Source organism: Canis aureus, chromosome 2, assembly GCF_053574225.1.
Source record: "Canis aureus isolate CA01 chromosome 2, VMU_Caureus_v.1.0, whole genome shotgun sequence".
Lineage (NCBI taxonomy): Eukaryota > Metazoa > Chordata > Mammalia > Carnivora > Canidae > Canis > Canis aureus.
Window position 1 is genome coordinate 73,475,847 of NC_135612.1, and position 27,207 is coordinate 73,503,053.

General features: G+C 36.4%; 1 protein-coding gene across 4 annotated transcripts in view; it reads left to right on the forward strand.

Moving 5' to 3' along the window:
* The window catches only part of PDS5A (PDS5 cohesin associated factor A), a 152,092-nt gene that overhangs the window by 38,184 nt on the left and 86,701 nt on the right, over nt 1-27,207 (forward strand). For all 4 annotated transcript variants that reach the window (XR_013368760.1, XR_013368764.1, XM_077879064.1 and 1 more), the window contains exons 3-6: nt 18,825-19,028; nt 20,089-20,175; nt 20,676-20,773; nt 25,816-25,942. Coding sequence is in view for 2 of the 4 variants with exons in the window: in XM_077879064.1 (XP_077735190.1) it covers nt 18,825-19,028; nt 20,089-20,175; nt 20,676-20,773; nt 25,816-25,942 (516 nt within the window). In the remaining 2 variants the exon portion in view is untranslated. The remainder of the gene's footprint in view (nt 1-18,824; nt 19,029-20,088; nt 20,176-20,675; nt 20,774-25,815; nt 25,943-27,207) is intronic.

The window sequence follows — 27,207 nt, forward strand, 5'->3', positions numbered from 1 at the left end:
TATTTATTCATGACAGAGAGAGAGAGAGAGAGAGACAGGCAGAGGGAGAAGCAGGCTCCGGGCAGGGATCCCGACTTGGGACTTGATCCAGGGTCTCTAGGACCACACTCTGGGCTGAAGGCGGCGCTAAACCGCTGAGCCACCGGGGCTGCCCCATATGACAATAATTTAATCCTGTATTAAAACTCTAGTAGTGCTTGCTTCGGCAGCACATATACTAAAACCCCAATAAACCTCTGGATACCAAAGCTCAGGGGAGCTTACTGGTTGGTGAACACATTGGTGTGTTGGACTCCACCAGAAGAGGGCATAGAAGCTCTTTGTCTTTCTCTTTCCTCCCCAAAGTCTTTTTCATTGGGCTGTTCTTGAGTTGCATCCTTTATAGTAAAGCTGTAATTATAAACATTGTGCTTTTGATGAATTCTGTGAGGTGTTCAGGCAAATTATTGAACCTGAAGGTATGCAGGAACTTCAAAGATATATAAGTGGCCTCCAGGACTTGTAGGTGGCACCAGAAGTGGGGCAGTGTTGTGAAGGATTTTGTCCTTTAACTTGTGGGATTTGTGCTAATACCAGGTAGTTACTGTCAGAACTGAACTGAAATGTAGTACACATAGTTGGTGTCAGCGAATTGCTCTCAAGGTGAAAGCTTGACAAGTTTTGACATCAATATATATATACAGCCTTGAAACTATCATCACAATCAAGATAACATAGGCATCACTCCCAAATGTTTCCTCCAGTTCTTTTAAATCCCACTCTGTTCCCTGTTTGTGTCTGGCTATCTTGTCTTAGCATATTTTTGAGATTTATTTATGGTATTGCCTATATGAGGTTCTTTTTATTGTTGTTAGTAGTCCTTTGTGTATACCACAATGGATTCATTCGTTTACCTGTTAATAGATAGTTGGTTATTTACAATTTGGGGCATTCTGAATAGAGCTTTTATGAACATTGTATTTGTGTGAACTTTGTTTTCATTAAGTACCTAAGGGTGGAATTTATTTTACTTTATTAATTTCTTAATTTAAATTGAATTTGCCAACATATAATTTGCTCAGCACATCATGTGCCCTCCTTAATTCCCATTATCCAGTTACTCCATCCCCCCCACCAACCTCCACTTCCACAACCCTTTGTTTCCTAGAGTCAAGAGTCTCATGGTTTGTCTTCCTCTCTCATTTTTCCCCACTCAGTTTCCCTGCCTTCCCTTATGATCCCTTTCACTATTTCTTATATTCCATTTAGGAGTGAAATCATATGATAATTGTCTTTCTCCAGTTGACTTATTTTATTCAGCATAGTACTCTCCAGTTCCATCTATGTCAATGTAAATGGTTGGTATCCATCCTTTTTGGTGGCTGAGTAGTATTCCATTGTATATGTACAATGTATATTCTTTATCCATTCATCTGTATAAGGATATCTTGGCTCCTTCCACAGTTTGGCTATTGTGGACATTGCTGCTATAAACATTGGGGTGCAGGTGCCCTTCATTTCACTACATCTATATCTTTGGGGTAAATACCCAGTAGTGCAATTGCTGGATCTAGGGTGGCTCTATTTTCAACTTCTCGAGGAACCTCCACAATGTTTTCCAAAGTGGCGGCACCAGCTTGCATTCCCACCATTTGTTGTTTCCTGTCTTGTTAATTTTAGCCATTCTGCCTGGTATAAAGTGGTATCTCATTGTGGTTTTGATTTGTATTTCCCTGATGACAAGTGATGTGGAGCATTTTTTCTGGTGCTTGTTGGCCATGTGTATGTCTTCTTTGGAGAAATGTCTATTCCTATCTTCTGCACATTTCTTGGCTGGGTTGTTTGTTTTTGGGTGTTGAGTTTGGTAAGTTCTTTTTAAACAGGAATTGTACTTCCTTTTTTTTTTTTTTTCCCTAAGATTTTATTTATTCATTCATGAGAGACACACAGAGAAAGAGAGAGGCAGAGACACAGGCAGAGGGAGAAGCAGGCTACATGCAGGGAGCCCTATGTGGGACTCGATCCCGGGTCTCCAGGATCTCACCCTGGGCCGAAGGCAGACACCCAACCACTGGGCAACCCAGGCGTCCCTGATAAGTTCTTTATAGATCTTTGATATTAGCTCTTTATCTGATATGTCATTTGCAAATATCTTCTCCCATTTTTTTAGGTTGCCTTTTAGTTTTCTTGATTGTTTACTTAATGTGCAGAAGTCTTTCATCTTGTTTAAGTCCCAATAGTTCATTATTGCTTATGTTTCCCTTGCCTTTATATATGTGTCTTGCAAGAAGTTACTGGGGCCGAGTTCAAAAAGGTTGCTGCTTCTGTTCTTCTCTAGGATTTTGATGGATTCCTGTCTTACATTTAGGTCTTTGATCCATTTTGAATTTATCTTTGTGTATGGTATAAGAGAATGTCCAGTTACATTCTTCTGCATGTGGCTGTCCAATTTCCCATTACCATTTACTGAAGAGACTGTTTTTCCATTGGTTAATGACGCCTGAATACTTTCCTGCTTTGTTGAAGATTAGTTGGCCATAGAGTTGAGGGTCCATTTCTGGGTTCTCTATTCCTGTTCCATTGATTTACGTGTCTGTTTTTGTGCCCGTACCATGCTGTCTTCGTGATTACAGCTTTGTAATATAGCTTGAAGTCAGGCATTGTGATGCCACCAGCTTTGGTTTCCTTTTTCAACATTCTTCTGGCTATTTGGGGTCTTTTCAGGTTCCATACAAATCTTAGGGTTGAGTTTTTGTCTTTGATTTTAAGTGTATCTTTAACTTTATGAAAAATGACTGTTTTCCAAAGTAGTTGCACCATTCTATATTCCTGCCACCATTGTATAAATTTTTTTTTGTAAAGCGTCCATATATTTTTCCTACTTTTAATGGAGAAAGAATAGCCTTTCATGCAAATGACGCCTGAATACTTTTACATAAAACTTGGAACACATATAGAAATTAGTTCAGAATAGGCATCCCTGGGTGGCGTAGCAGTTTGGCGCCTGCCTTTGGCCCAGGGCGCGATCCTGGAGACCCAGGATTGAATCCCGGTGCATGGAGCCTGCTTCTCCCTCTGCCTGTGTCTCTGCCTCTCTCTCTCTCTCTCTCTCTCTCTCTCTGTGACTATCATAAATAAATTAAATAAATTAAAAAAAAAGAAATTAGTTCAGAATAAATTATAGACATAAATGTAAAAACCTATAGAACATCAACATCTACAAAAAATTAAGTAGGAAATCTTTGTAACCTTTGTTTAGGCAAATATGTCTTTGGTCAGATACAAAAAGCACAAACCATAAAAGAAAAAATTGATAAATTGGACTTCCTCAGTTAAATCGTCCTTAAATTAAAGCATTCTATATTGTTGAGAAACTTAAAATGGTGAGCCAAACATTGAAAGAAAATATTTGCAAAATACATAAAGAATTGGTATCCAGGAACGCCTGGGTGGTTCAGTGGTTGAGCGTCTGCCTTCAGGTCAGGGCATGATCCTGGAGTCTGGGGATCAAGTCCCACATCCGTCTCCCTGTGTGGAGCCTGCTTCTCCCTCTGCCTATGTCTCTGCCTCTCTCTTTTTCTGTGTCTCTCATGAATAAGTAAACAAAATCTTAAAAAAAAAAAAAAAAAAGAATTGGTATCCAGAATATATAAAGAACTCTCAAAACTTAGGTAATAGAAAAAAAAAGAATAGGGCAGCCCCAGTGGCTTAGCAGTTTAGCGCCGCCTTTAGCCCGAGGTGTGATCCTGGAAACCCGGGATCGAGTCCCACGTCAGGCTCCCTGCATGGAGCCTGCTTCTCCCTCTGCCTATGTCTCTGCCTCTCTCTCCGTGTCTCTCATGAATAAATAAAATAAAATCTTAAAAAAAAAGAAATAAAAGATTTGACAAGAGACTTCACCAAGTAAATGTCTAAACAGCAAATAAAGATGCTCAGTTTTGAATTCCATTAGTCTAATTTCATTAGAAAATACAAATTAAGGGGCACCTGGATGGCACAGTCAGTTAAGCATCAAACTCTTGATTTCAGCTCAGATCATAGTCTCAGGGTTGTGAGATTGACTCCCTCCTCCGAAGTCTTAAAAAAAAAAAAAAAGGAAAGAAAATACAAATTAGAACCACGATGAGATACTACTAAACCCCTACTAGTATAGCTAAGAATAAACAGAAAACTAAAGCTGACTCAGCAAGATTGCTGAGCAATTGCCCCTCTCATCAATGCTCATAGGAATGGAAAATAATACAGTGACCATGGAAAATGTTTTGTTGATTTGTTATGAATATAAAAGTGATTATGCAGTTAGTATGTAACCCAGCAATCTAACTTTTAGGTTTTTACTGCAGAGATGTAATATAAATGCATTTACAAAAAAGCCTATACACAAATACCTATAGTGGCTCCTTTCATAATTGTCAAAACGGTCTGAATACTAGGCCAGCATGCCTCAAAAAAATTGAAATGATTGAAATCCTATAAAATATGTTCTGTGTATATGGTGTATTTCAATTATATTTCTAATGGAATACTTCTTGCTTAAAAGGAACAAATTAACTGCTACATGCAACAGCATGGATGGATCTCAGATGCAGTTTGCAAAGTGAAGATAGCTGGGGGCAGCTTGGGTGGCCCAGCGGTTTAGCGCCGCCTTCAGTCCAGAGCGTGATCCTGGAGACCTGGGATCGAGTCCCACGTCAGGCTCCCTGCACGGAGCCTGCTTCTCCCTCTGCCTGTGTCTCTGCCTCTCTGTGTGTGTGTCTCTCATGAATAAATAAATAATTTTTTAAAAAAAGGGAAGGTAGCTGAGTCTTAACAACATACATGTAATTCCATTTATATGACATTCTGGAAAAGGTAAAACTATGGGGACAGCAATAGTAGGGATTGTCAAGGGCTAAGGAAGAAGTTAAGAATTGACTTCTGAGGGACAAAAAGGAACTTTTTATTTAGGGTGTTGGAAAATAGTCTATGTCTTGATCGTGGTGATGGCCATAGAACTGTGTATTTGTCAAAACTCATAGAAACAGACACCAAAAAACATGAAGTGTTTATAAATTATACCTCAGTATACCTGTGGTGTTTTTGTTTTTGTTTTCCACGGTTAAAGTGTTGGAAGAAGTAGGATACCTCAGTGGCTCAGTTGAGTGGCTGACTCTTGATCAGGTCATGATCTCAGGGTCCTGGAATTGAGCCCCATGTTGGGCTCCACACTCAGTGGGGAGTCTGCTTAAGAATTCTTTCTCTTCTCTCCCTCTGCCCTTTTCCTCACATGCACTCACTCGTGTGCATGCTCTCTCTCAAATAAATAATTAAAAAAAATATATTTTATTTATTCATGAGAGGCGCAGAGAGGCAGATACATAGGCAGAAGGAGAAGCAAGGAGCCTGGTGTGGGACTCCAGGATCATGACCTGAGCCAAAGGCAGATGCTCAACCACTGAACCACCTAGGCATCCCTCAAATAAATAAATCTTTAAAAAAAGAAAAAAAAAAAAAAAAGGATTGGAAGAAGATACACCATGATAATGCAGATTACAAGGAATTTACAATGACAATATTTGAAACAAAGTAAACTTTGAAATAGTACCACCAAGGATAAGGAAGAATATTTCATAATGTTATTAATAAAGGGATCATTGCACTAAGAAAACAACAGTCCTAAATATATATTTACCTAAAACAGCTTCCACATTTATGAAATAGGAACTGATGGAAACTGAAAAGGAGAAATAGGGGTGCCTGGTTGGCTCAGTCCATAGAACATGTGACTCTTGATCCTTGGTGTCATGAGTTCAAAACCTACATTGAGGGGTAAGAGATTACTTAAAAAAAATAATTAAATCTACAATTATACATGGAAATATCAACATTCCTTTTTCAATAACTTATTGAAGAAGTAGACAGAAATTAATAGGGCTATCTAAGAGTTAACATACCAATGAATTTGACCTAATTGATATTTATAGAACATCACATTCAGTGACAGCAGAACTATACATTTTCTTTAAGTGCATATGAATTATTCACTAAGATAGACCATTAAAGAAATTTCGGTATATTCAATTTGATTCATATTATACATAGGGATAACACAGATAGTTAAATGAGAAATTAATAAGAAAAATCCAGAAAATACCCAAATATTTGGAATTTAAGCAGTATACTTCCTTTTTTTATATAGATTTATTAATTTGAGAGAGAGAGAGAAGAAAACACGAGAGCACTGGGGCAAGGGTCAGAGGGAGAGAGAAACTCAGGCAGACTCCATGATCAGTTTGGAGTCCATGTGGGGCTCCATCTCACACCCCTGAGTCATAACTTAAGCCAAAACCAAGAGTCAGACACTTAACAGACTATGCTACCCAGGCACCCCTAAGCAGTATACTTCTAAGTAACATGTGAATAAAAGAAGAAATCACAAAGAAAATTGGAAAGTCTTTTGAACTTTTTTTTCCCCTCAAGATTTTATTTATCTGTCATTGAGAGGAAGAGCACTAGCAGGGGTAGAGGCAGGCAGAGTCTGTGCTGGGCAGGAAGCCCATCCTGACTTGATGCCCAGGCCCCAGGATCTTGACATGAGGTGAAAGCAAATGCTTAACCAATTGAACCACCCAGGTGTCCCTGGAAAATATTTTGAACTTAATGAAAATGATATCATGATTTGTTATGATAGGGAATTTCCATGTCTGTAGATTTCCTGTAGGTAGACTATTAAATTTAATTTTCTTCTTTTAAAGAAAAATTGTTAGGATATAGCTAAAGCAGTCATTTTTGAGAAAGGATATGCTATCCTGATAGCATATCCTGATTATCCTGATAATAATCCTGATTATTCTGATATGCTTTTAAATGCTTATATAAGAACAGTCTAGGGGATCCCTGGGTGGCTCAGTGGTTTAGCACCTGCCTTTAGCCCAGGGTGTGATCCTGGAGTCCTGGGATCGAGTCCCAAGTCAGGCTTCCTGCATGGAGCCTGCTTCTCCCTCTGCCTCTCTCTCTCTCTCCCTGTGTCTCTCATGAATGAATAAATAAAATTAAAAAAAAAAAAAAAGAACAGTCTAAAATGGGTGGCTCAGCAGTTGAGCATCTGCCTTCGGCTCAGGGCGTGATCCTGGAGTTCGAGGATCGAGTTCCGCATCAGGCTCCTGTAGGGAGCCTGCTTCTCTCTCTACCTCTCTCTGTGTGTCTCTCATGAATAAATAAATAAATCTTAAACAAACAAACAAAAAAATCAGTGATATGCTTCTAATCCTAGAACCTGGAAAAGAACATCAGATTACATCTGAAGAAAGAAGAACTTAATAAAGAATGAAGATCAATCAGATAGAAAATGGACAAACAGGAGTGCCTCGGTGGTTCAGTCAGTTGAGTGTCTGCCTTTGGATCACGTGATGAACCCAGAGACCTGGGGTCAAACCCTGCATTGGGTTCTCTGGTTAATGGGGTGTCTGCTTCTGCCCTTTCCCCTGCTCTTCTCTCTCTTGCACTCACTCTCGCAAATAAATTTTTAAAAAAGAAAATAGAAAATGGACAAACAGGGGCATCTGGTTGGCTCAGTCTGTTAAGTGTCTAACTCTTGATCTCAGCTCCAGGTCTTGATCCTTAGGGTCATGAGTTCAAGGCTCAACGTTGAGAAAAAGAAAGAAAATAGACAAATAGTGGGGAGAACCAGTAATGCCAAAAGTTGATTCTTTGAAAAGAGCAATAAAATTGCCAAACCTCTTGTTAGATCATGTTCCTCAACCACGGCCCTATTGATTCTTTTATCCTGTAATTGGTTGTTGTGGGGAACTGTCAGCATCCTTGGCCTCTATCTACTACATGCCAATAGAACTCCCTTTCCCTATGTTACAACTAAAAAATGTGTCTCTAGACACCATCTGATGTCCCCTGAAGGTGAATGGCAAATTCATTCCTCTTTTCTTGGGACCACTACATTAGACCAATCAAGGAAAAAAAGAAAATACGACAAAAAATAGCAGTCAGTGACAAAAGACAAGGTGTCAGTGTAGATTTTAAAAGGTACAGTATAGGCATTAAAAGGAAAATAAAGGCATATTATGAGCAGGTTTATGCCAGTAAATTCAATATCCTAAATAAAATGGATATGTTTCTGGAAAATGCAAATTACCAAAATTGACTTAAGATGAAATAGAAAACCTGATAGCTTTATAAAATGAATTTGCAGCTAAAATTTGCCATAAAGACCCAGATGACTTCATTGACAAATTCTATTAAACATTTAGGGAAAAATCATACCAACCCTACAAAAACTCAGAAAATAGATTAAACACTTCTGACTTAATAAGGCTGATATTAACTTAATATCAAAACGAAACATGCTTTACAAGAAAACGACAGATGAAGAGCCTTAATGAACAACAAAGTATTAGAGCAGATCCAGCCAGCCAAATAAAAAACAAAAGAAGGAAAAAACAAGAAAAAACCACACATAACACAACAATCTAATGACTGCCATGTCAGGCTTATTCCAGGAGTGCAAACTTGGCTTAAACTTTGAGTATTAATGTAGTTCAACATATTAACATTATAAAATGGAAAACCCATGCTATTATTTCAGTAACTGTAGAAAAAGTATTTGAGCAAAAAAATCCAACACATTTATCATAAAAACTAACAGCACTTTAGGAATAAAAGATAGCTTTTTCAAGTTGATAAAAGGCATCTACAGAAAACACCAGTTAATATAATACTTTATGATGAAAGGCCAAGTGCTTTCTTAGCTCTGGAAAGAGGCAAAAATGTCTACTCTTAGCATTTTTTTCAATATTCTGATGGGTGTTGGTTTTGTTTTTCTTATTTTGTCTTTAAGATATTTATTTATTTATAAAAAAAAGATATTTATTTTTTTATTTATTTGAGAGAGAGAGAGAGAGAGAGAGAACATGAATAGGGGGCTGAGGGAGAGGGAGAAACAGATTCCCTATTCAGCAGGGCTCAGTCCCAGGACCCTGGGATCATGATCTAAAGGCAAATGCTTAACCAGCTGAGCCACCCAGGTGCTCCTGTTTTGTTTTTTTATTAAAGTAGGCTCCATGCCCAGTGTGGAGCCCCACATGGGGCTTGAACTCAATCTGGAGATCAAGATAGAAACCTGAGCTAAGTGTCCAATGCTTAACAAACTGAACCACCCAGCCACCCCTCTGGTGGTTTTGCTGGTGCAGTAAGGAAAGGAAAGGCATACAGATTAGAAGAGACAAAATAAAAACTGTTCTTGTGAGTGATATTACTGTGTTTATAGGAAATCCCTAAGAAATGCAGAAACAAGCCACCAGAACCAGTAGAGCTGTGTAGCAGTATGATAGGATATAAGCCCAATATAAAAAAAATTGTTTATGTATTAGGAACCAACAGTTGGAAAAATGAAAAATTTTTTAAATTTATAGTAGCATCTGAAAAGATAAAATACTTGGAGTAACAAAACATGCAAGACTTGTGTACTAAAAACTACAAAATAATGCTGGAAGAGAAGATTTAAAAACCTAAATTATTGGAGAAATCTATATTCTCAGATCAGAGAACTTGGTATTATTAAAATGTTAGTTAGGTCTCTCTCTTTCTCTCTTTTTTTTTTTTTTAATTTTTTTTTTATTTATTTATGATAGTCACACAGAGAGAGAGAGAGAGAGAGGAAGAGACACAGGCAGAGGGAGAAGCAGGCTCCATGCACCGGGAGCCCGACGTGGGATTCGATCCTGGGTCTCCAGGATCGCGCCCTGGACCAAAGGCAGGCGCCAAACCGCTGCGCCACCCAGGGATCCCTCTCTCTTTCTCTTTAAAAGTAGCCTGGCTATACTCTGATTAGGCTGGTCCACCACCCCGAGATTAAGACCTAAGCTGAGATCAAGAGTCAGATGCTTCAACAACTCAGCCGCCCAGGTGTCCCTAAAATGTCAGTTCTCTTACTGTCATTTTACTTGACATTTTCTTGGCCATGAATGGGATTTAGTCCATCATTACATTGACTATTTGGGTTTCTTTCAAGAAGTGCTTAGTCTAGCAAGTCATTTGTCCATTTTACCTTTGGGTTTTCTTTTTCTTACTGAATTCTAGGAATTCTTTAATGTACTAGACTGGTTCTTTGTTATGCCTTTCACAAATACCTGCTTCCATTTGGTAGCATATCTTTTAAAAACTTTTTAGTGATGACTTTCAATAAATAATGCATTAATTTTAGTTTTATAGAAAGAATCAGTGTGGTTTTTTTTATTTTAAAGATTTTATTCATTCATGAGAGAGAGAGTCATTTATGAGAGGGAGAGAGAGAGGCAGAGACATAGGCAGAGGGAAGGGCAGGCTCCCCATAAGGAGCTCCATGTGGCACTCTATCCCAAATCCCGGAATCATGCCCCGAAGTGAACGCAGATGTACAACCGCTGAGCCACACAGGTGTCCCAAAAGAATCAGTTTTTTATTGGTAGTGCTTTTTGTGTCTTAAGGAATCCTTTCTACTGAATGTCATAAATACATTTTTAAAGATTTATTTATTTATTTATTTATTTATAAATTTTTTATTTATTCATGAGAGACACAGAGAGAGAGGCAGAGACACAGGCAGAGAGAGAAGCAGGCTCCATGCAGGGAGCCTGATGTGGGACTCGATCCTGGGACTCCAGGATCACACCCTGTGGGCTGAAGGCATGCGCTTAACTGCTGAGCCACCCAGGGATCCCTTATTTATTTATTTTAGAGAGAAACTGTGCACGCATGCAAGTTAGGGAGAGGGGGAGAGGGAGAAGGAATCTCAAGCAGACCCCTTGCTGAGCATGGAGCCCAATGCAGGGCTCAAGGGGTCAATTAACTAACTGACCCACCCAGGCCCCTGAACATTTTTCCTTTAAAATATTTCCAACAATTTGTAGATTGTTGATTTGAGGACCACATAGAGCATGTAGACATGTTTTGCTTTTCCTTTGTGATAGTTTGAACTTTCTGGAGTTGCTCAAATTCTCAAATGAGATGATTTCTCTTAAAATTTTGTGTGTCATGATCACCCGGATGAATTTGCAATATTTTACTGCATTGTCACCTGGTGGTAATTAGCTAAAGCCAGCTCTGTCTTTAGTTGGGGCATGGGCTCTCCATTTCTCCTCAGTCCTTATTTCCATGTCACTCCCCTCCAGCTGTGACCCTTGAGATTGACCCATGTTTAGGATTATATTTACTTTAAAACTCTAAATAAACTTCTGGGAAACAGATGTTAACTTACTGATTGATTATCTATAACTGGGTAAGTTTTAAGCCAGAATGGTAGGAATATATATCATGGATCATAATGTATATATTGTTAACACTCCTGTATATATGTAATCAGAGTATATGTTAAAGAGGCATTTTGTAAATTTTAGTGTTTTTTTAAAAAAAAATAAGTGTATGCCCCACGTACTTTGTTCCAATCACTGTTCTCATCATCGAGGATACAGCTGATAACAGACAAAAATTATTTTCCTGACGAAACTTAGGTAAAAGAAACCTGTAATTTATTTTTTTAAGGTTTGAAAGTAGAATTAGAATATTTTGTATCATTTTATTTTCATATCTGTAACATCTCTATATCAAGCTAATGATGAAGTGATAAATACATTCTATTAAAACCAGAAACTTCTTTTAAGACAAGTCTTGTTTGGTGAAACTTTCATTGAAACTATTAATATATATATATGTTTGTCTTATACTTTGGCAAATGAATTTAATTTCAGTTTTTTAGTTTGATATAATTGCAGACTTAGAAAAGCTGCAGGAATAGTAAAAAGAGCCTCCTGTGTTCTTCAGATGTTAACTTTTTCCACTTTTACTCTTTTCCTCTCTGCCTACTCTAGTGTCCTATATAAATGCAAAGCCATTTGTAACAAAAACACTGAATAGTTCTTTAAGATTCCATTTTTGATGCTTGTGTTTGGGCTCCTGGGGACAGTAATAGTCCTCCTCTTCTGTGTTTTTGCCAGGTTAGGTCATGCATGCTATACTTTTCTATATTTTATGACTCTCTGTGTAATGTGATAGCGTTCCTTTCAGAAAGTTTTAAAAAACTAGCTGGTTCCAAAGGATCAGATTTTTAAATTTTTTTTTTTAATTTTTATTTATTTATGATAGTCACACAGAGAGAGAGAGGAAGAGACACAGGCAGAGGGAGAAGCAGGCTCCATGCACCGGGAGCCCGACGTGGGATTCGATCCTGGGTCTTCAGGATCGCGCCCTGGGCCAAAGGCAGGCGCCAAACCGCTGCGCCACCCAGGGATCCCTAAATTTTATTTTTTATTGCACTATTATTACTTCATCCTGAACTTTATTTTTTAACATGTTTTGATATATTTGTGTTTATTTCACTTGGTTGTAACATTACTTAACGTGTAGCTAAGAAAAATCTCTCCCCAGTTTTAGAAGTCATTTGTATTGATTTTTTAAATTATGGTAAAATATACATAACATAGATGTATTTTATGTTAAAAATTTTAACCATTTTTAAGCATACAGTTGAGTGGTATTAAGTTCATTCACGTTGTTGTGCAACTATCAGCACCATCCATCTCCAGAACCACAACCCATGCTGAGAAACATACTTCATACTGTGCTCCCCAGGTCAGTCATGTATGTGAAACCAAATTTCAACTATATTTATACCCTTATCATATGTGGTGCATTCTAATATTTTCTTTTACTTTCTTCCTTCCCTTCTGTGCTGGTATTGATCTTGTTCTGAGACTATGTGACCCAGGACCTAGATGTGCACAACTTTCCTTATCCATAAGGAAAGGATGATAATAGTACCTATCTCTTGGAAGTATTGTCATGAGTAAACCATTGCCATAATAATTACTCCAGAACCTCACACATCTAATAGATCAATACCAGCACAAAATGGGTATATCCTTCCTGTAAGTCTTCACAAAGGTTAATGCTCCTGCTACCACATACCACAAAATGCCTTCATTCCATAGCTGCCAGCCAAAAAGAGGGCAGAAAGAATAGCAACACAACCTTTACCACATTTCCATTTTCCAAATCATGAATAAGTGCTTCTGATTAGCTAAACCAAATTACAAGTATAACCTTTATTGTAAGGTGGCTCAGGATATATAATTTTCAGCTTTCCTGCCTCTGCAGTACAGAAAGGCATGTTTTAGAAACTGCAGAATGGATGTGGTTTCAGTTCATTGTTGGCTATATAGTAAAACAGAATCTAGTGGGTTAAAATTATTTATTATTTCTCACAGTTCTGTGATATGACTGCTCCATATGGTGTCAGCCTGGGTTACTCTTACAAGCTAAATTTAGCTGGGAGCTCAACTAGGACTCTGAGTTCTCTATACAGTCTGCCTCTGTGTGTTGTCTCATTTTCTAGGATTCTGTGTATGGTCTCTTCTTTCTTGGATAGTCCAGTCTTCCTAACACTGTGGTAGCTGGGTTCCAGTAGGGAGCATTCCAGCATCTATATGCATGTAGTTATCAGGCCTCTCCTTGCGTTACTCTTTCTAATGTCCCACTGGTCAAAATAAGCCACATGACCAAACCCGGTGTCTTTTTGAGAGAGTACTAAACAAGATGTAAATATGAGGAGACATAATATGGTAGTTAGCCTCCAACATGGCCCTGAATGATCCTCATTCCCTTATATTCTAACCAAAAGGGCTGTCCTGAGTAATTAATTAGGCTATTGTAGAAGTGACAGTGTATGTTTTTTGAGGTTAGGTCATAAAAGATTGTTATTAATGACTCTGGATCACTCACTGGGAGAAAGCCAGCTGCCATTCCATGAGGACACTCAAACAGCTGTCCATGGAGAGAGCCCCCAAAGAGAGGAATTGATGTCATTTCCCAAAATCCAGTGCCGTCTTACAATCATGGAATGAGCTACTACCTTCATAGCATATCTGGTAGGCTCATCAGACCTTCAGATGATTATAACTTTGACTAGAGTTTCATTAGAGAATTCAAACAAAACCATCTAGCTAAGTTACTCTCTGATTCAGCTTCCACATAAACTGTGACAAAGAAATATTTATTGTTTTAAGGTACAGAGTGTGGGGGTATTTTGTCACATAGCAATAGATGGCAAATACATAGACTTTACTACTGAGAAATATTTTTGATGACTCCATGTCCTGTATAATTTTCCTATAAAATTTAAGGGCCTTAGTTATGACATTTAGGAGTATAGTTTACCCTTCTTAATCTTTCTTGCCTCTCACTGAACATGCTCAGATTGCTTCAAAATACTCTGTAACATGTCACTAGTGACTTCAGGGTTTGGCTGAGTTAGCTTTGATGGATTCATCAACCTTGAGTGGGACATTCATTTTCTGGCTACCTCGTAACTAAAAAGATATTTTCATAGAATGCAAATCTAACCATATTATGCTGTTGCTCAAACACTTCAGTGGCCTTCAAAATATCTGTGGTTTGCATGTTCTCTCCTTTGGCTTTTGTCAGCTTGCATGAGGTTTTAAACTGTTCCTTAGTTTACTCATCCATAAATAAAAGTTTTGATTGTTTTGTTGGTTGAGATTAGATGACTTCTGTGAAAGGGAGCCTAATCAGATAATTTCAGGTGACCTGGCTAGTCCTACTTTAAGTTAATGTTAAGATTTTCTTTGATCCTTTCACAACTCACATTTGGTGTTCTTTATTTTTTTCAGAATCCCTAAACTTTAGGTGTTTATATATTTTTTTTAATTTTTATTTATTTATGATAGAGAGAGAGAGAGAGGCAGAGACACAGGCGGAGGGAGAAGCAGGCTCCATGCACCGGGAGCCCGATGTGGGACTCGATCCCGGGTCTCCAGGATCGCGCCCTGGGCCAAAGGCAGGCGCCAAACCACTGCGCCACCCAGGGATCCCGGTGTTTATATTATTAATGTATTATAATAATGTATATTAATGTATTATATTATTAATTCCAACTAGATAACAATTTCTACCAAAATGTTAATAGATAAGCAAGAAATAAGGCTTAACATCTCACAGAGATGTTTGTACTTAACAGTAAATAGACTGTCACTGACTAGTTACTGACTGCATAATGAAACCAAGATACAAAGCTAACAACAGAATGTCAGGAGAAGCTTGGTATTCTGAGCAGAGTAAGATAGTCGTATGCCTATCTATACATAGTTGTCTTGATTGGGACTTTTCACCAGTGAAGCCATCTAACATTGGATATTTTTTTTTTGTGGGAAGGTTTTAAATTTCAGATTCAGTTTCTTTCCATAGAAATAGGATTATTCAGATAGTATTTTTCAGTGCCAGCCCCTTCCTCCCCCCATGTATTATTAGGATGGATAATATGTCCTCTTTTTAATTCCTGACAATGATAATTTGTGCCTTCTTTCTCTCCTTGATTAATTCTTATAGAAGCATGTCAATTCTTTTAGTCTTTTCAACAGTCAGCATTTGTCATTGTTTGGTTTTTTTCTTTTGTATGTTTGTTTTCCAGTTCATTGATATCTGTTTTAATTTTTCCCCCTTTCATTTTACCTCCTTTTTATTTAATTTGCTATTTTTCTCACTGCTTGGGATGGAAATATAAATCATTGAATTTTCATTCTTCTATTGTAATGTATACATTTAATGTTATAAATTTCCTATAAGTACAACTTCGTCTGCGTCCCACAAGTATTGATAGTTTATATTTTCATTGTCATTCAGTTCAGAATATTTTCTAAATTCCATTATGATTCCTTCTTTGATCAATTGAGCTTCACTAAGGAAGAAAGATAAAACCAGTATTACTATAAACTTTCTGTATAATAGAAGGAAAGGGATCACTTATTAATTTAAGTCAGTATAACTTCATTTCTAAAATGGACAAGGTTGGGGGTGTTTTGGATGGCTCAGTTGATTAAGTGTCCAGCTCTTGGTTTTGGCTCAGGTCATGATCTTGGGGTCATGGAATTGAGCCCTGTGTTGGGCTCCAAACTCAGTGCACTCTGCTTGAGATTCTTTTCCTTTTCCCTGTCCCCCTTGTCACATACACTCTCTAAAATAAAATAAATTTTTAAATATTAAAAAAAAAAAACCGTGGACAAAGTTGTCTTAAAGTTATAAGCCAATTTCTTTCATGAATGTAAATGTAAAAATTGAAGCAATATAATAGCAAATCAAATCTAGCAATGATGGGCAGCCCCGGTGGCTCAGCGGTTTAGCGCCGCCTGCAGCCCAGGATGTAATCCTGGAGACCCTGGATCGAGTCCCACGTTAGGCTCTCTGCATGGAGCCTGCTTCTCCCTCTGCCTGTGTCTCTGCCTCTCTCTGTGTGACTCTATGAATAAATAAATAAAATCTTTAAAATCTTTAAAAAAAAATCTAGCAATGCACAAGTGTTATGACCTAGTTGGCATTATTTTAAAATGGAAACTTAGAACTAGAATTAGTTTTAGGAATAGAAACTTGGATTAAAATTAGAAGACCAGTCTGTGAGATTTACTCTATTTACAGAATTAGGAAGAAAATATGATCACCTCAGCAGGCACAGAAAAAAATGACAAAATTCAATACATATAAGATTGTCTTCTGTGTGATTTCTTTTTTTTTTTTTTTGATTTCTTTTACCTTGCATAATATCCTGTAGGATCACCCATGCTCCCATGAATGGCAAGATTTCATTTTTTATGGTTGATTAATATTCTAGTGTTTGAGTGTGCATGTATGTTTGTATATCACTTTAATTCACTTATCTATTGTAGACATTAAGGTTGCTTCCATATCTTGGCTATTATAAATAATGCTGCAGTAAACATAGGGGTGCCTATATCTTTTCTAATTAGTGTTTTTATTTTCTTCAGGTAAATTCCCAGAAGTGGAATTACTGGGGCATATGTTATTTCTATTTTTAATTTCTTGAGGAACCTCAGCACTGTTTTCCACAGTGGTTGTACCTATTTACATTCCCACCAACAATGCACGAGGATTCCTTTTCTCCACATTCTCTCCAACACTTGTTTCTTGCCATTTTGATACTAGCCATTCTGACTGGTATGAGATAATACTGCATTGTTCTTTGCATTTTCTTTCTTTTTTTTTTTTTTAAGATTTTATTTATTTATAGAGACACAGAGAGAGAGAGAGAGAGAGAGAGAGAGAGAGAGAGAGAGGCAGAGACACAGGCAGAGGGAGAAGCAGGCTCCATGCAGGGAGCCCGATGTGGGACTGGATCCTTGGTCTCCGGGATCATGCCCTGGGCTGGAGGCAGCGCTAAACCTGCTGAGCCACCAGGGCTGCCCCCCACCCCCTTTTTAAACATTTTATGCATTTGCATTTTCCTGATGATTAGTGATTAGTTGAGCACCTTTTCATGTGTCTTTTGGCAATCTGTATATCTTCTTTGGAAAAATGTCTATTTAGGTCCTCTGTTCACTTTAAAAAATTGGATTATTTGGGTTTATTTGGTGTTGAGTTCATGGGTTCTTTATATATTTTGGATATTAACCCCTTACCAGATATATCATTTGTAAATATCTTCTATTTAGTAGGTTGCCTTTTTGTTTTATTGATGGTTTCTTTTGCTGTGTAAAAAGCCTTTTAGTTTGATGTAGTCTCAGTTTATTTTTGCTTTTGTTTCCTTGCCTGTGGAGACAGATCCAGAAAAATACTGCTTAAGGTCGATGTTTAAGAGATTACTGCTTATAGTTTTCCTTTAGGAATTTTATGGTTTTCAGTATTACATTTAGGTCTTTAATCCATGTTATTTTTGTATATGGTATAAGAAAGTAGTTCAGTTTCACTCTTCTGCATGTAGCTGTCCAGTTTTCCCAGAACTATTTATTGAAGAGACTGTCATTTCCCCAATATATATTCTTGCCTCCTTTGTGGTGGATTAATGGACCATAGACGCACAGGTTTATTTTTGGGCTGTTTTGTGCCTGTACTATACTGGGTTTTTTTTAAATTCTTTTTTCTTTTTATTGAGGTATAGTTGACACACAATGTTATATTAGTTTCATGTGTACAACATAGTGATTCCACAGCTGTATGCATTATGTTGTCCTCACCACAAGTGTGGCTACCATCTGTTACCATACCGCTGACTATATTCCCTGTACTGTATTCCCTTTCATCCCCATGACTTATTCATTCCATAAGTGGAAGCCTGTACTTCCAACTCCCCTTCACTCATTTTCCCCATCCCCTAGTAATCATATTGTTTTAATTACCTTAGTTTGTAGTATACCTTGAAATCTGGGACGTGATACTTCGAGCTTTGTTGTTCTTTCTCAGAAGTGCTCTGCCAGTTTGGGTACTTCGTGGTTCATTACAAATTTTAGGATTCTTTGTTGTAGTTCTGTGAAAAAATACTATTGGTATTTTGATGGGAATTGCATTGAATCTGTAGATTGCTTGGGGTAGTATGTACATTTTAACAACATTCTTGCAGTTCACGAGCATGGACCTTTTTGTTTTATAGTGATTCTAAAATGTACACTTGTTAATTTTGTAGTTGTAAGTAACAGGTTATTTTATAATTACAGCTTTTAATCCTAAACTACATAAAAATGCTTGAACATGTTTTTCTGTGAAATGCAAAACCTATTAAAGTGTGAAATCAAGGCAGCTTTGATAATAAAATATAAAAGAAACATAATTGATGATGATGTTGCAAATATCAGATGAATTTGATTGTATGTATGAGGCTAAGAATTTTTTACCTGGACTAGATGTAAAATGATTAGAGTCTTAATTGAAGATTTACACAAACTGATTGTGAATCCTTTGATAGTAACTGATTACTAGTTTGTGTTTTAATGGACATGAGTTTTTAAAAACATATGTCTACTACTAATTTCTAAGTATCAGGAGTTGAGTATGTTTTTTTTATATATATATTTTTACAGATGGTAGTAAAAACTTTTATGGATATGGATCAGGACTCAGAAGATGAAAAACAGCAGTATCTCCCACTAGCCTTGCATCTTGCATCTGAATTTTTCCTCAGGAATCCCAATAAAGATGTGCGTCTCCTTGTAGCATGTTGTTTGGCCGACATTTTTCGAATCTATGCCCCAGAAGCTCCATATACTTCCCATGATAAACTTAAGGTAAATATAATCTTTATAGAATTAGTTTACTTTTATAGTTCAGCTTACCTTTAGTAACATAGCTTTTTATTATTATTCATAAAAATGAATTATTCATTCAGTTAAAATTTATTACATATCTACAAAAATGACTGGTATTTTTATTGAGGCATTGAAAGGTATAGATCAAAACTAGTCCCTGTCTGCTCATAGGTAACCCTCATGATAACCCATCACAAAGCCTAGATGGCTGAATTGAAGAGATAGAAGTGGATTTAGTGACACTTTTATTTTAAAACAATAGTGTAACGGAATTTATATATTCAAATGATTATTTCCCCTTGCACACTACATGCAGAATTATGCTTATCTTGGAGGTTTCTGCCTTTGTTTGAAATGTTCAAGGAACTCTTTTGAATTGATCTCTTGAGCTGACTTCATATTCTGAATAATTTTCTTCTTGATAAATTTTAATATTTTGAACTTCTTTCTTTTCAGTTGTCCTAAAGTCATTTTTTTACATATTGATTCTATTTTGGGTTAAAACTTCTAAAGAAAGCTTATTAAGAAATGGCACACTATTGTCATGAAAAGTATGACTCTTCAACTAGTCTGTTATTGTTTTTGTTCCACACAAATTTATAACCACACATCAAATTCAAACTACATACTGAAAATTACTATTTTCATGTAGGAAGTAGTAATGGAAAACTCTTGTCCAGGTCCTTAAAATGAAGATAATTGTTTACCATGCTGCAAGGTGAAGATAGTAAAGTGGAAGTTCTGTAATAGAAGAAAGGACAACAAGATGTAGAACTTACGGTTTTTTGAGAATGAGAAAGCCTAAAGATTTATGGCAGTAATAATTTTTATTATCATTTCTGAAAGATATAATTTTATATAATTTGCTCTATTCTCATTATTTGGAATAACAGACTAAGCCAATCCCCAGTCATTTGGCTAAGGAGAATTTTCTTTTATTGTAGTATGTAATGGAGAATATATATAGAGAGACTATTATTAGTATATTGTGAATGATAAGTATTTGTATCTAAATTAATTTTATCATTTTTTTTAACAGGACATATTTTTGTTTATTACCAGACAATTAAAAGGTTTGGAGGATACAAAGAGTCCACAGTTTAATAGATACTTTTATTTATTAGAGGTAAAAAAAAATTTAATAAATATCACACTACTCATGTAATAGAAAATTCCTTACAGAAACTTTATAATGTAAGATGAATTTTTTGTTCTATACAAATCCCACTTAATAAAATATCTTTTAAGATAAAATACATTCCACTGGAAAATCTGTTATGTTATTTGAACGTCTGTTTTCATCTTTTTGTTTTTATTCTTTTCTAATGTGAAGAGGGTTTAAGTTGAATTAATTTTCACCAGTCCTTATATTTAGTATGTATATATGTCTACTAATCTCTTAACAGTTTAATATTTTTTCATTAGAGTAGGTTAATGCAACACATGTATGTCTTTTTAAAGGTCCGAGTATATGACAACTTTAACAGCTTTATATAGTTGGACCTTTATAAGCTTTAATATAAATTTGTAATTCTAAAAATTAAATTATAGTAATGAGTTTGCTTTTGTGTAACTATTCTGTGCAAGTATAAATAATCTATTTATTTATTTATTTATTTATTTAAGAACTTAGCTTGGGTTAAATCCTATAACATCTGCTTCGAATTGGAAGATTGCAATGAAATTTTTATTCAGCTTTTTAGGACTCTCTTCTCAGTGATCAAGTAAGTTATTTTTTAAGCATTTCTGTTTGTCTCTTTTTCTTGCTGTGCATAGTGAAGCATCATGTACTATAACTAAGATCTTTTAGATTTATAATGAAATGTTTTCCTTAGACTTGACATGAAAAGGAAAATAAGCAAATCTGTTGTCTGAAAGCTGCCTTTATACTATGGTTTCAAGTTAGATATCAATTATATTAGTTGACTCTTAAAAAAGAAAATGGTGTGAAACATTATGTAATGAAATACTAAATTATGAAGTGGAAATTTTAAGTATTTTAAGTACCATTAGTGAGTGCTGTAAATCATAGTACCTCAGTGGTTAAGCTTACTGACTTCTCATTTTCAAGTTAGAAAAAACCTGGAGCATTGCTCTTTCTTTATAGAAATAGAGAAATTAATGCATAGGGAAAAGGAGTATGGTGGCTTGTCCAAGGACAAATCACTGAACAGAAGAGCCTAAACTCTGATTTCAGTTCAGTGTTTTGTTGTGGTTTGGTTTTTTGTATACTAAACCAAGCATTATTATGAGATGTGTTCTGTAGCATTGCACTATATACAAACATAATATATCTTACATTAATTTTAAATTTTCTAGTAACCACATTAAGAAAAGTTAAAAAGAAACAAATGAAATTTATTTTGATAATACTTTATCTCACAATATCCAAAAGCACTATTATTATTATTATTATTATATATATTTTTTTAAGATTTATTTATTTTAGAGAGAGAGAGCATGAGCATGAATGTAGGTGCAGTGGGAGGGGCAGAGGGAGAGAGAAATCTCAAACAGCCTCCCCACTCAGCATGGAGCCTTTCATGAGGCTCAGTCTCAAGGCCCTGAGATCATGACCTGAGCCAAAATCAAGAGTCCAGTGCTGAATCAGCTGAGCCACACAGGCACCCCCAAAAGCATTAGTATTTCAACTTGTGGCTCTATCCATACTACAGGTGTTTGATGGCCAAATTACTATTGACTAATGGCTTCCATTTTGGGCAGCACACGTTTAGAGTTTTCTATGGACTTTTTACGAATTCTATGCTGTCATGTTTTCTGTTTCCTTAGAATGGTAGGAATAGAATTTAACCTGGAATAAACAGGAAAGAACTAGACTGAATTGGTATAGAAATAGAAGCTTATAAAGAGACTACATGAAAAAAAAGCTTCCTTTGACAACTTATTAGAAGCCTATAAAAAATGATAAAATATATAAACTTTACCTTTTGTATTAGTTAGCTTTTGCTGCATGACAAAACAACCCCAAAATTGTTAGCTTAAAATAGACCCCATTTTATTTAACTCCTGATTCTGTTTAGCAGTTCTTTTTGTCTGGGCTGGACTCACTCCTGTATATGCAGTCAGTTGGCAGGACATCTGGCAATTGGCTGAAGTAATAGGACAAGTAAGGTCATGTGTGTGTGTGTCTCTCTCTCACACTGTCATCATCCAGCTGGCTAACCCAGGCCTTCTCAAATGCTCACTGAGTTTCAACAGTAGCAAGAAAAAGCATGCTTTCTCTCACAAGCACTTTTTAAACCTCTACTCACTTTATGTTTATTTACATTTAATTGGCCAGGGAAGGCACATAATCAAGCCCAGATTTGGAGATTGGGTTAGATAGATTTGGAGATTGGGTTAGATAGATTCCATATCTTCATGGAAGAACAGCATTTTAAAGACATATAAATATAGAGAAGAGAATTTCTTTTAAAATTAGAATCACCAACAAAATTTTAAAACTGTTAAAATTGTCATCATGCTGCCCCAGTAGTAGACCTTAACTGTCCATTAAGTCTACTTGCATTCAGACGTTATACTTCTTTCTTCTCACAATTACTTGTATATGCACACACCTTTCTTTGATCTGTTAATATTTTTATTTCCTGAATCTAAAGATCTAAGTTTATTATTGACTTACTTATCTAATTAATTCACAACAAGCTATATGTAAATAAAAGGCTTGCCTTTTGGGGGCACCTGGGTTACTCAGCAGCCAGCTCTTGATTTTGGCTCAGGTCATGATCTCGGGGTCCTGGGGTTTAGCTCTGCATTATGCTCCCTGCTCCCAAGGGAGTCTTATTGAAGATTTTCCCTCTCCCTCTGCCCCTCCCCTGCTCATGCGCGATCGTGCCCGTGCTCTCTCAAATAAGTAAATAAATCTTTAAAAAAAAATTTGCAAGAGAAAAAGACCTGCAAAAATAAACAAACAAACAAACAAACAAACAAATAAATAAATAAATAAATATAAGAAAAAGATTTGCCTTTTGAAAGAGGAACTCACTGATTTATATTTGGTGTTCTTCATTTTTTTGTGTCAATGCAGGTTTTTATGTGATGGTCTTTTTCTTCAGTCTGAAGGACTTCCTTTAATATTTCTATAGTTCAGGGGCACCTGGGTGGCATGGTTGGTTAAGTGACTACCTTTGGCTCAGGTCAGCAGAGAGCCTGCTTCTCCCTCTCCCTTCTCTACTCCCCCTGCTTGTGCGTGTGCTCTCTTTCTCTCTGTCTCTCTGTAAAATAAATAAATACAATATTAAAAAACAAAACATTTTTATAGTTCAGGTTTGGGGCCAATAGAATTCTTCAGTTTTATGTGTCTAAAAATGTCTTTATTCCACTTTCATTTTTGAAGGTTGTTTTCATGGTAAAAGTTCTAGATTGAGGGGCACCTGCGTGGCTTAGCTGAGCGTCTGTCTGTCTGCCTTTGGCTCAGGTCGTGATCCCAGGATCCTGAGATTGAGTCTGGCTCGCATCGAGCTCCCTGCATGGAGCCTGCTTCTCCCTCTGCCTATGTCTCTGCCTCTCTCTGTGTGTCTCTCATGAATAAATAAATAAAATCTTAAAAAAAAACAAAAAAGTTCTAGGTTGATAGGCTTTTTTCTTTTCTTTTTTCTCTTTCAGTACTTTTTTTTTTTTTAAGATATATTTATTTATTTATGATAGACATAGAAAGAGAGAGAGACCAGACACAGGAGGAGGGAGAAGCAGGCTTCATGCTGGGAGCCAGATGCGGGACTCGATCCTGGGACTCCAGGATTGCGCCCTGGGCCAAAGGCAGGCGCTAAACCGCTGAGCCACCCAGGGATCCCTCTTTCAGTACTTTTAAAGATGTTATTCCATCTTCTGGTTTTCACTGTTTCTAATGAAAAGTTTTTATCATTTTTAATCTGTGTTCCTCTGTACATGATGTTATCTTTTTTTTCTTTCTCTACCCACTTTGAAGATTTTCTCTTCATTACTGGTTTTAAACAATTTAATTATGACCATGGTGGAGTTTTCTTTCTTTTTCTTGTGCTTGGGGCTTGTTGAGCTTGGGTATGTGGGTTTACCAGTCTGATTACAAGATGCCCTATGAGTTGTGAGATATTCTCTGTGGTTGGAACATGCACTATTCTAAGACCCTTGTTCCAGGGATTATTCCTTCTGCTCCTTTCAGGTGGTGCCCTTCCCAAACACAAGACTTTTCCTCACGTGCATGTGCTGATCAGTAAGCGAGCACTTGAAAACTTGGATACCCTTTACAAACCTACTGTCTTAGTAGGTCTCTCCCTTCTGACATTCTGCCCTGCGAACTCTAGTCTTTCCACATACAGCCTCTAGGTTCTGTCAGGATCTTCCTTCCCCACACTGCAGCAGGGAAACTTACCAGCCACTAAGTTGGGAAAATGTTTCCCTCTCTCAGCCACATGTGCATGATGTTCAGTGTCTAAAAACTGTCATTTCATATATTTTCAGGTTTTTAGTTTCAGGTAGGAAGATAAATCCTTTCACAGTTATTGTATCTTAACTGCAACCTGTGGAAACCATTTTAAGTCTGTTTTTGTGTCTCTTCACTTTGGTTCTTTCCCATCCCCAAGTACATTTGGGTCTGAGAGTTAAATGCTCTCTTCAGTTTTTTTGCATCAAGCTGAGTATTTCTATTTTTTTCCCCCTTATACACTCACTCTAACACTACATAGCTGATCCTTCATGACCTTGGCTTTTAGTAAGGTAAAATAGGATATTTGGAAGAGGACATGCAATGGGAGTATCTTTCTAAAAGTTGTGAGAAACAGGGTTATCTAATGTGGGAATTTTTTCACCCACTTAAGTTTTTGTCTGCATTTTATCATCAAGTGCTCAACAGGTCTCTTATACATTATTTCAGGTTTATTTTTTTTTTAATTAGATACATAAGTGACGTTAAAATTTTGTCTTGATTTAAACTTTTTTTTAAGATTTTTTTTTTTAAGATTTTATTTATTTATGAGAGAGAGAGAGAGATTGGCAGAGACACAGGCAGAGGGACAAGCAGGCTCCATGCAGGGAACCTGATGTGGGACTCGATCCCAGGTCTCCAGGATTAGGCCCTGGGGTGAAGGTGGTGCTAAACCTCTGAGCCACCAGAGCTACCCCATTTGTTTGAAATTCTTTGTGAGATATCCAAATGATACTTTCAGAACCTTCTAGTCAGAAATTCTAGTAAACATTTTATATCCGATTTTGGATTTTCAGAATCGGTGAACTAAAACCTCTAGTGACAAAGATTTTATAGCAGAAATTACTTATATTAGCTGAGGGGTTTTTTGGTGTTTATAATTTTATTTTGGGGAATGTATTAAGATCTAAAAGGATAAAAAGGATGAAAAACTGTCTACTTTCATTATCTTGTACTTTTTTTTGTTTTGTTTTCTTAATTAACATTTTATCACTTTTTAAAATCTGGGGACATGTAAGCAAAGATGTCCTTTGAAGTTGATGTTTTCATTTGGTTGACTTTAACTCACCTTTGAATTCTAATTGTGTAGTGACTTAATTCATTTTCGAGGTCTTTGGTTTTGTAAGATACTTTACAACAATACCTTACAGCTGTTGTTATAGTCAGCAGAGGGAGAAAGTAAATAGAGCGGTCAAAATTTCTTTGCCGTTAAATGGCATGGTTTCTTCAAATGAAATTCTTTATCTGAGATAGTTGTTTTAAACTGGGAAGTATAATTTTATTTTTGTAAGCCTGATTTTATTTCCTTTTCTTCTTCTTCCTTTTTTTTTTTTTTTTTTAAAGCAATAGCCACAATAAGAAGGTACAAATGCACATGTTAGACTTGATGAGTTCTATCATCATGGAAGGTGATGGAGTTACTCAAGAATTACTGGACTCCATTCTTATTAACCTCATTCCTGCACATAAGGTCTGTATAATATGAAGATATTAAGGGTTAATGTTTAAAGATAGTACTAGACACATGAAAAATAATTGTTTTCCACCATTTATGATTTCACATAATTATTCCCACTATCACTTCTAGCCCCAATAAAATAGTATAACACATCAGTTTTATAGCTATTGTTTTTAGAAGATTTATTAACATGTATCATAGAAGATTTTCATTCAGTGAAGTACTGCCGATTTCCTGGAACACAAAAATCCTTCACATTCACCACTCATACGTAATGTGGGAATTAGAAGGAGAGAGAGTACTGTTTTGGTTAGGTGTTTTGTTTTGTTGGGGTTTTATGTTGGTTTTGGGGGGAAGGAAAATGTATTTCCTCCTCTGTAACACAGATGGTGGAACATAGGGATTGTATTTCTTTTCAGAATCCATTTTTCTTGGACATTTTCAGAAAAAGATTTGGGCAGAAGCTGGAACTGTATGATTACTCTTAAAGGCAAAGAGATGATTCACAGCTGTATGTTTCTCCCTGTTTCTTCTTTCTGTTCCTCTCTGCTACTTCTCCCTAAGGAACTGAAGGACTTAGCTTTCCACAAGCCCTACCACAGGGCTGTACTCAGTCCTACCTTACTGTTGATATTTACCCTCTTGCTCTTTTCCTCTAATAGTTCAGTGACCTGTTATCAGATGGATGAACAATGTATCCAGTTACACTGGCAATTAATTAGAAGTTCTCCTGCCTCCAAGTATTATTTGCATTTTATTAATTCAAATAAATATATAATTGGCCAAAATTTTGAGAGTATGACAAAGGGGGGGCAGCGTATATGTCAGGCAAAATAAGAGAGGAAAAACTAGAGGAATAGATAACATATTTGGTGTTTATATTCTAGTCAGAAAATATATATGTATTTTTTTATTCAAAATATTTTTATGATTAGGAATTTACCATTTTAGGAAATACAATGGTAAAATTCACCATTTTAGGAAATAGAAAGCTTAATTTTGAGCTAATTTTATCCTTTTGCCAATGGAAGAAAAGTTAAGAAGCTGTGGCTTGTGGACCAAATCTAGTCCACTACCTGTTTATGTAAATAAAGATTTATTTGAACTCAACCACACTCATTTTCATTTTGTCTCTGGCTATTTCACACTCATCAGCAGAATTGTGTAGTTGCAGCAGTAACTATAGGACGCAAAAAGCCTAAAATATTTACCATCTGGGTTTTTGCAAGAGAAGTTTGCTGATTACTCACCTAGAGTATAGGGTTTCCTAGCCTTTT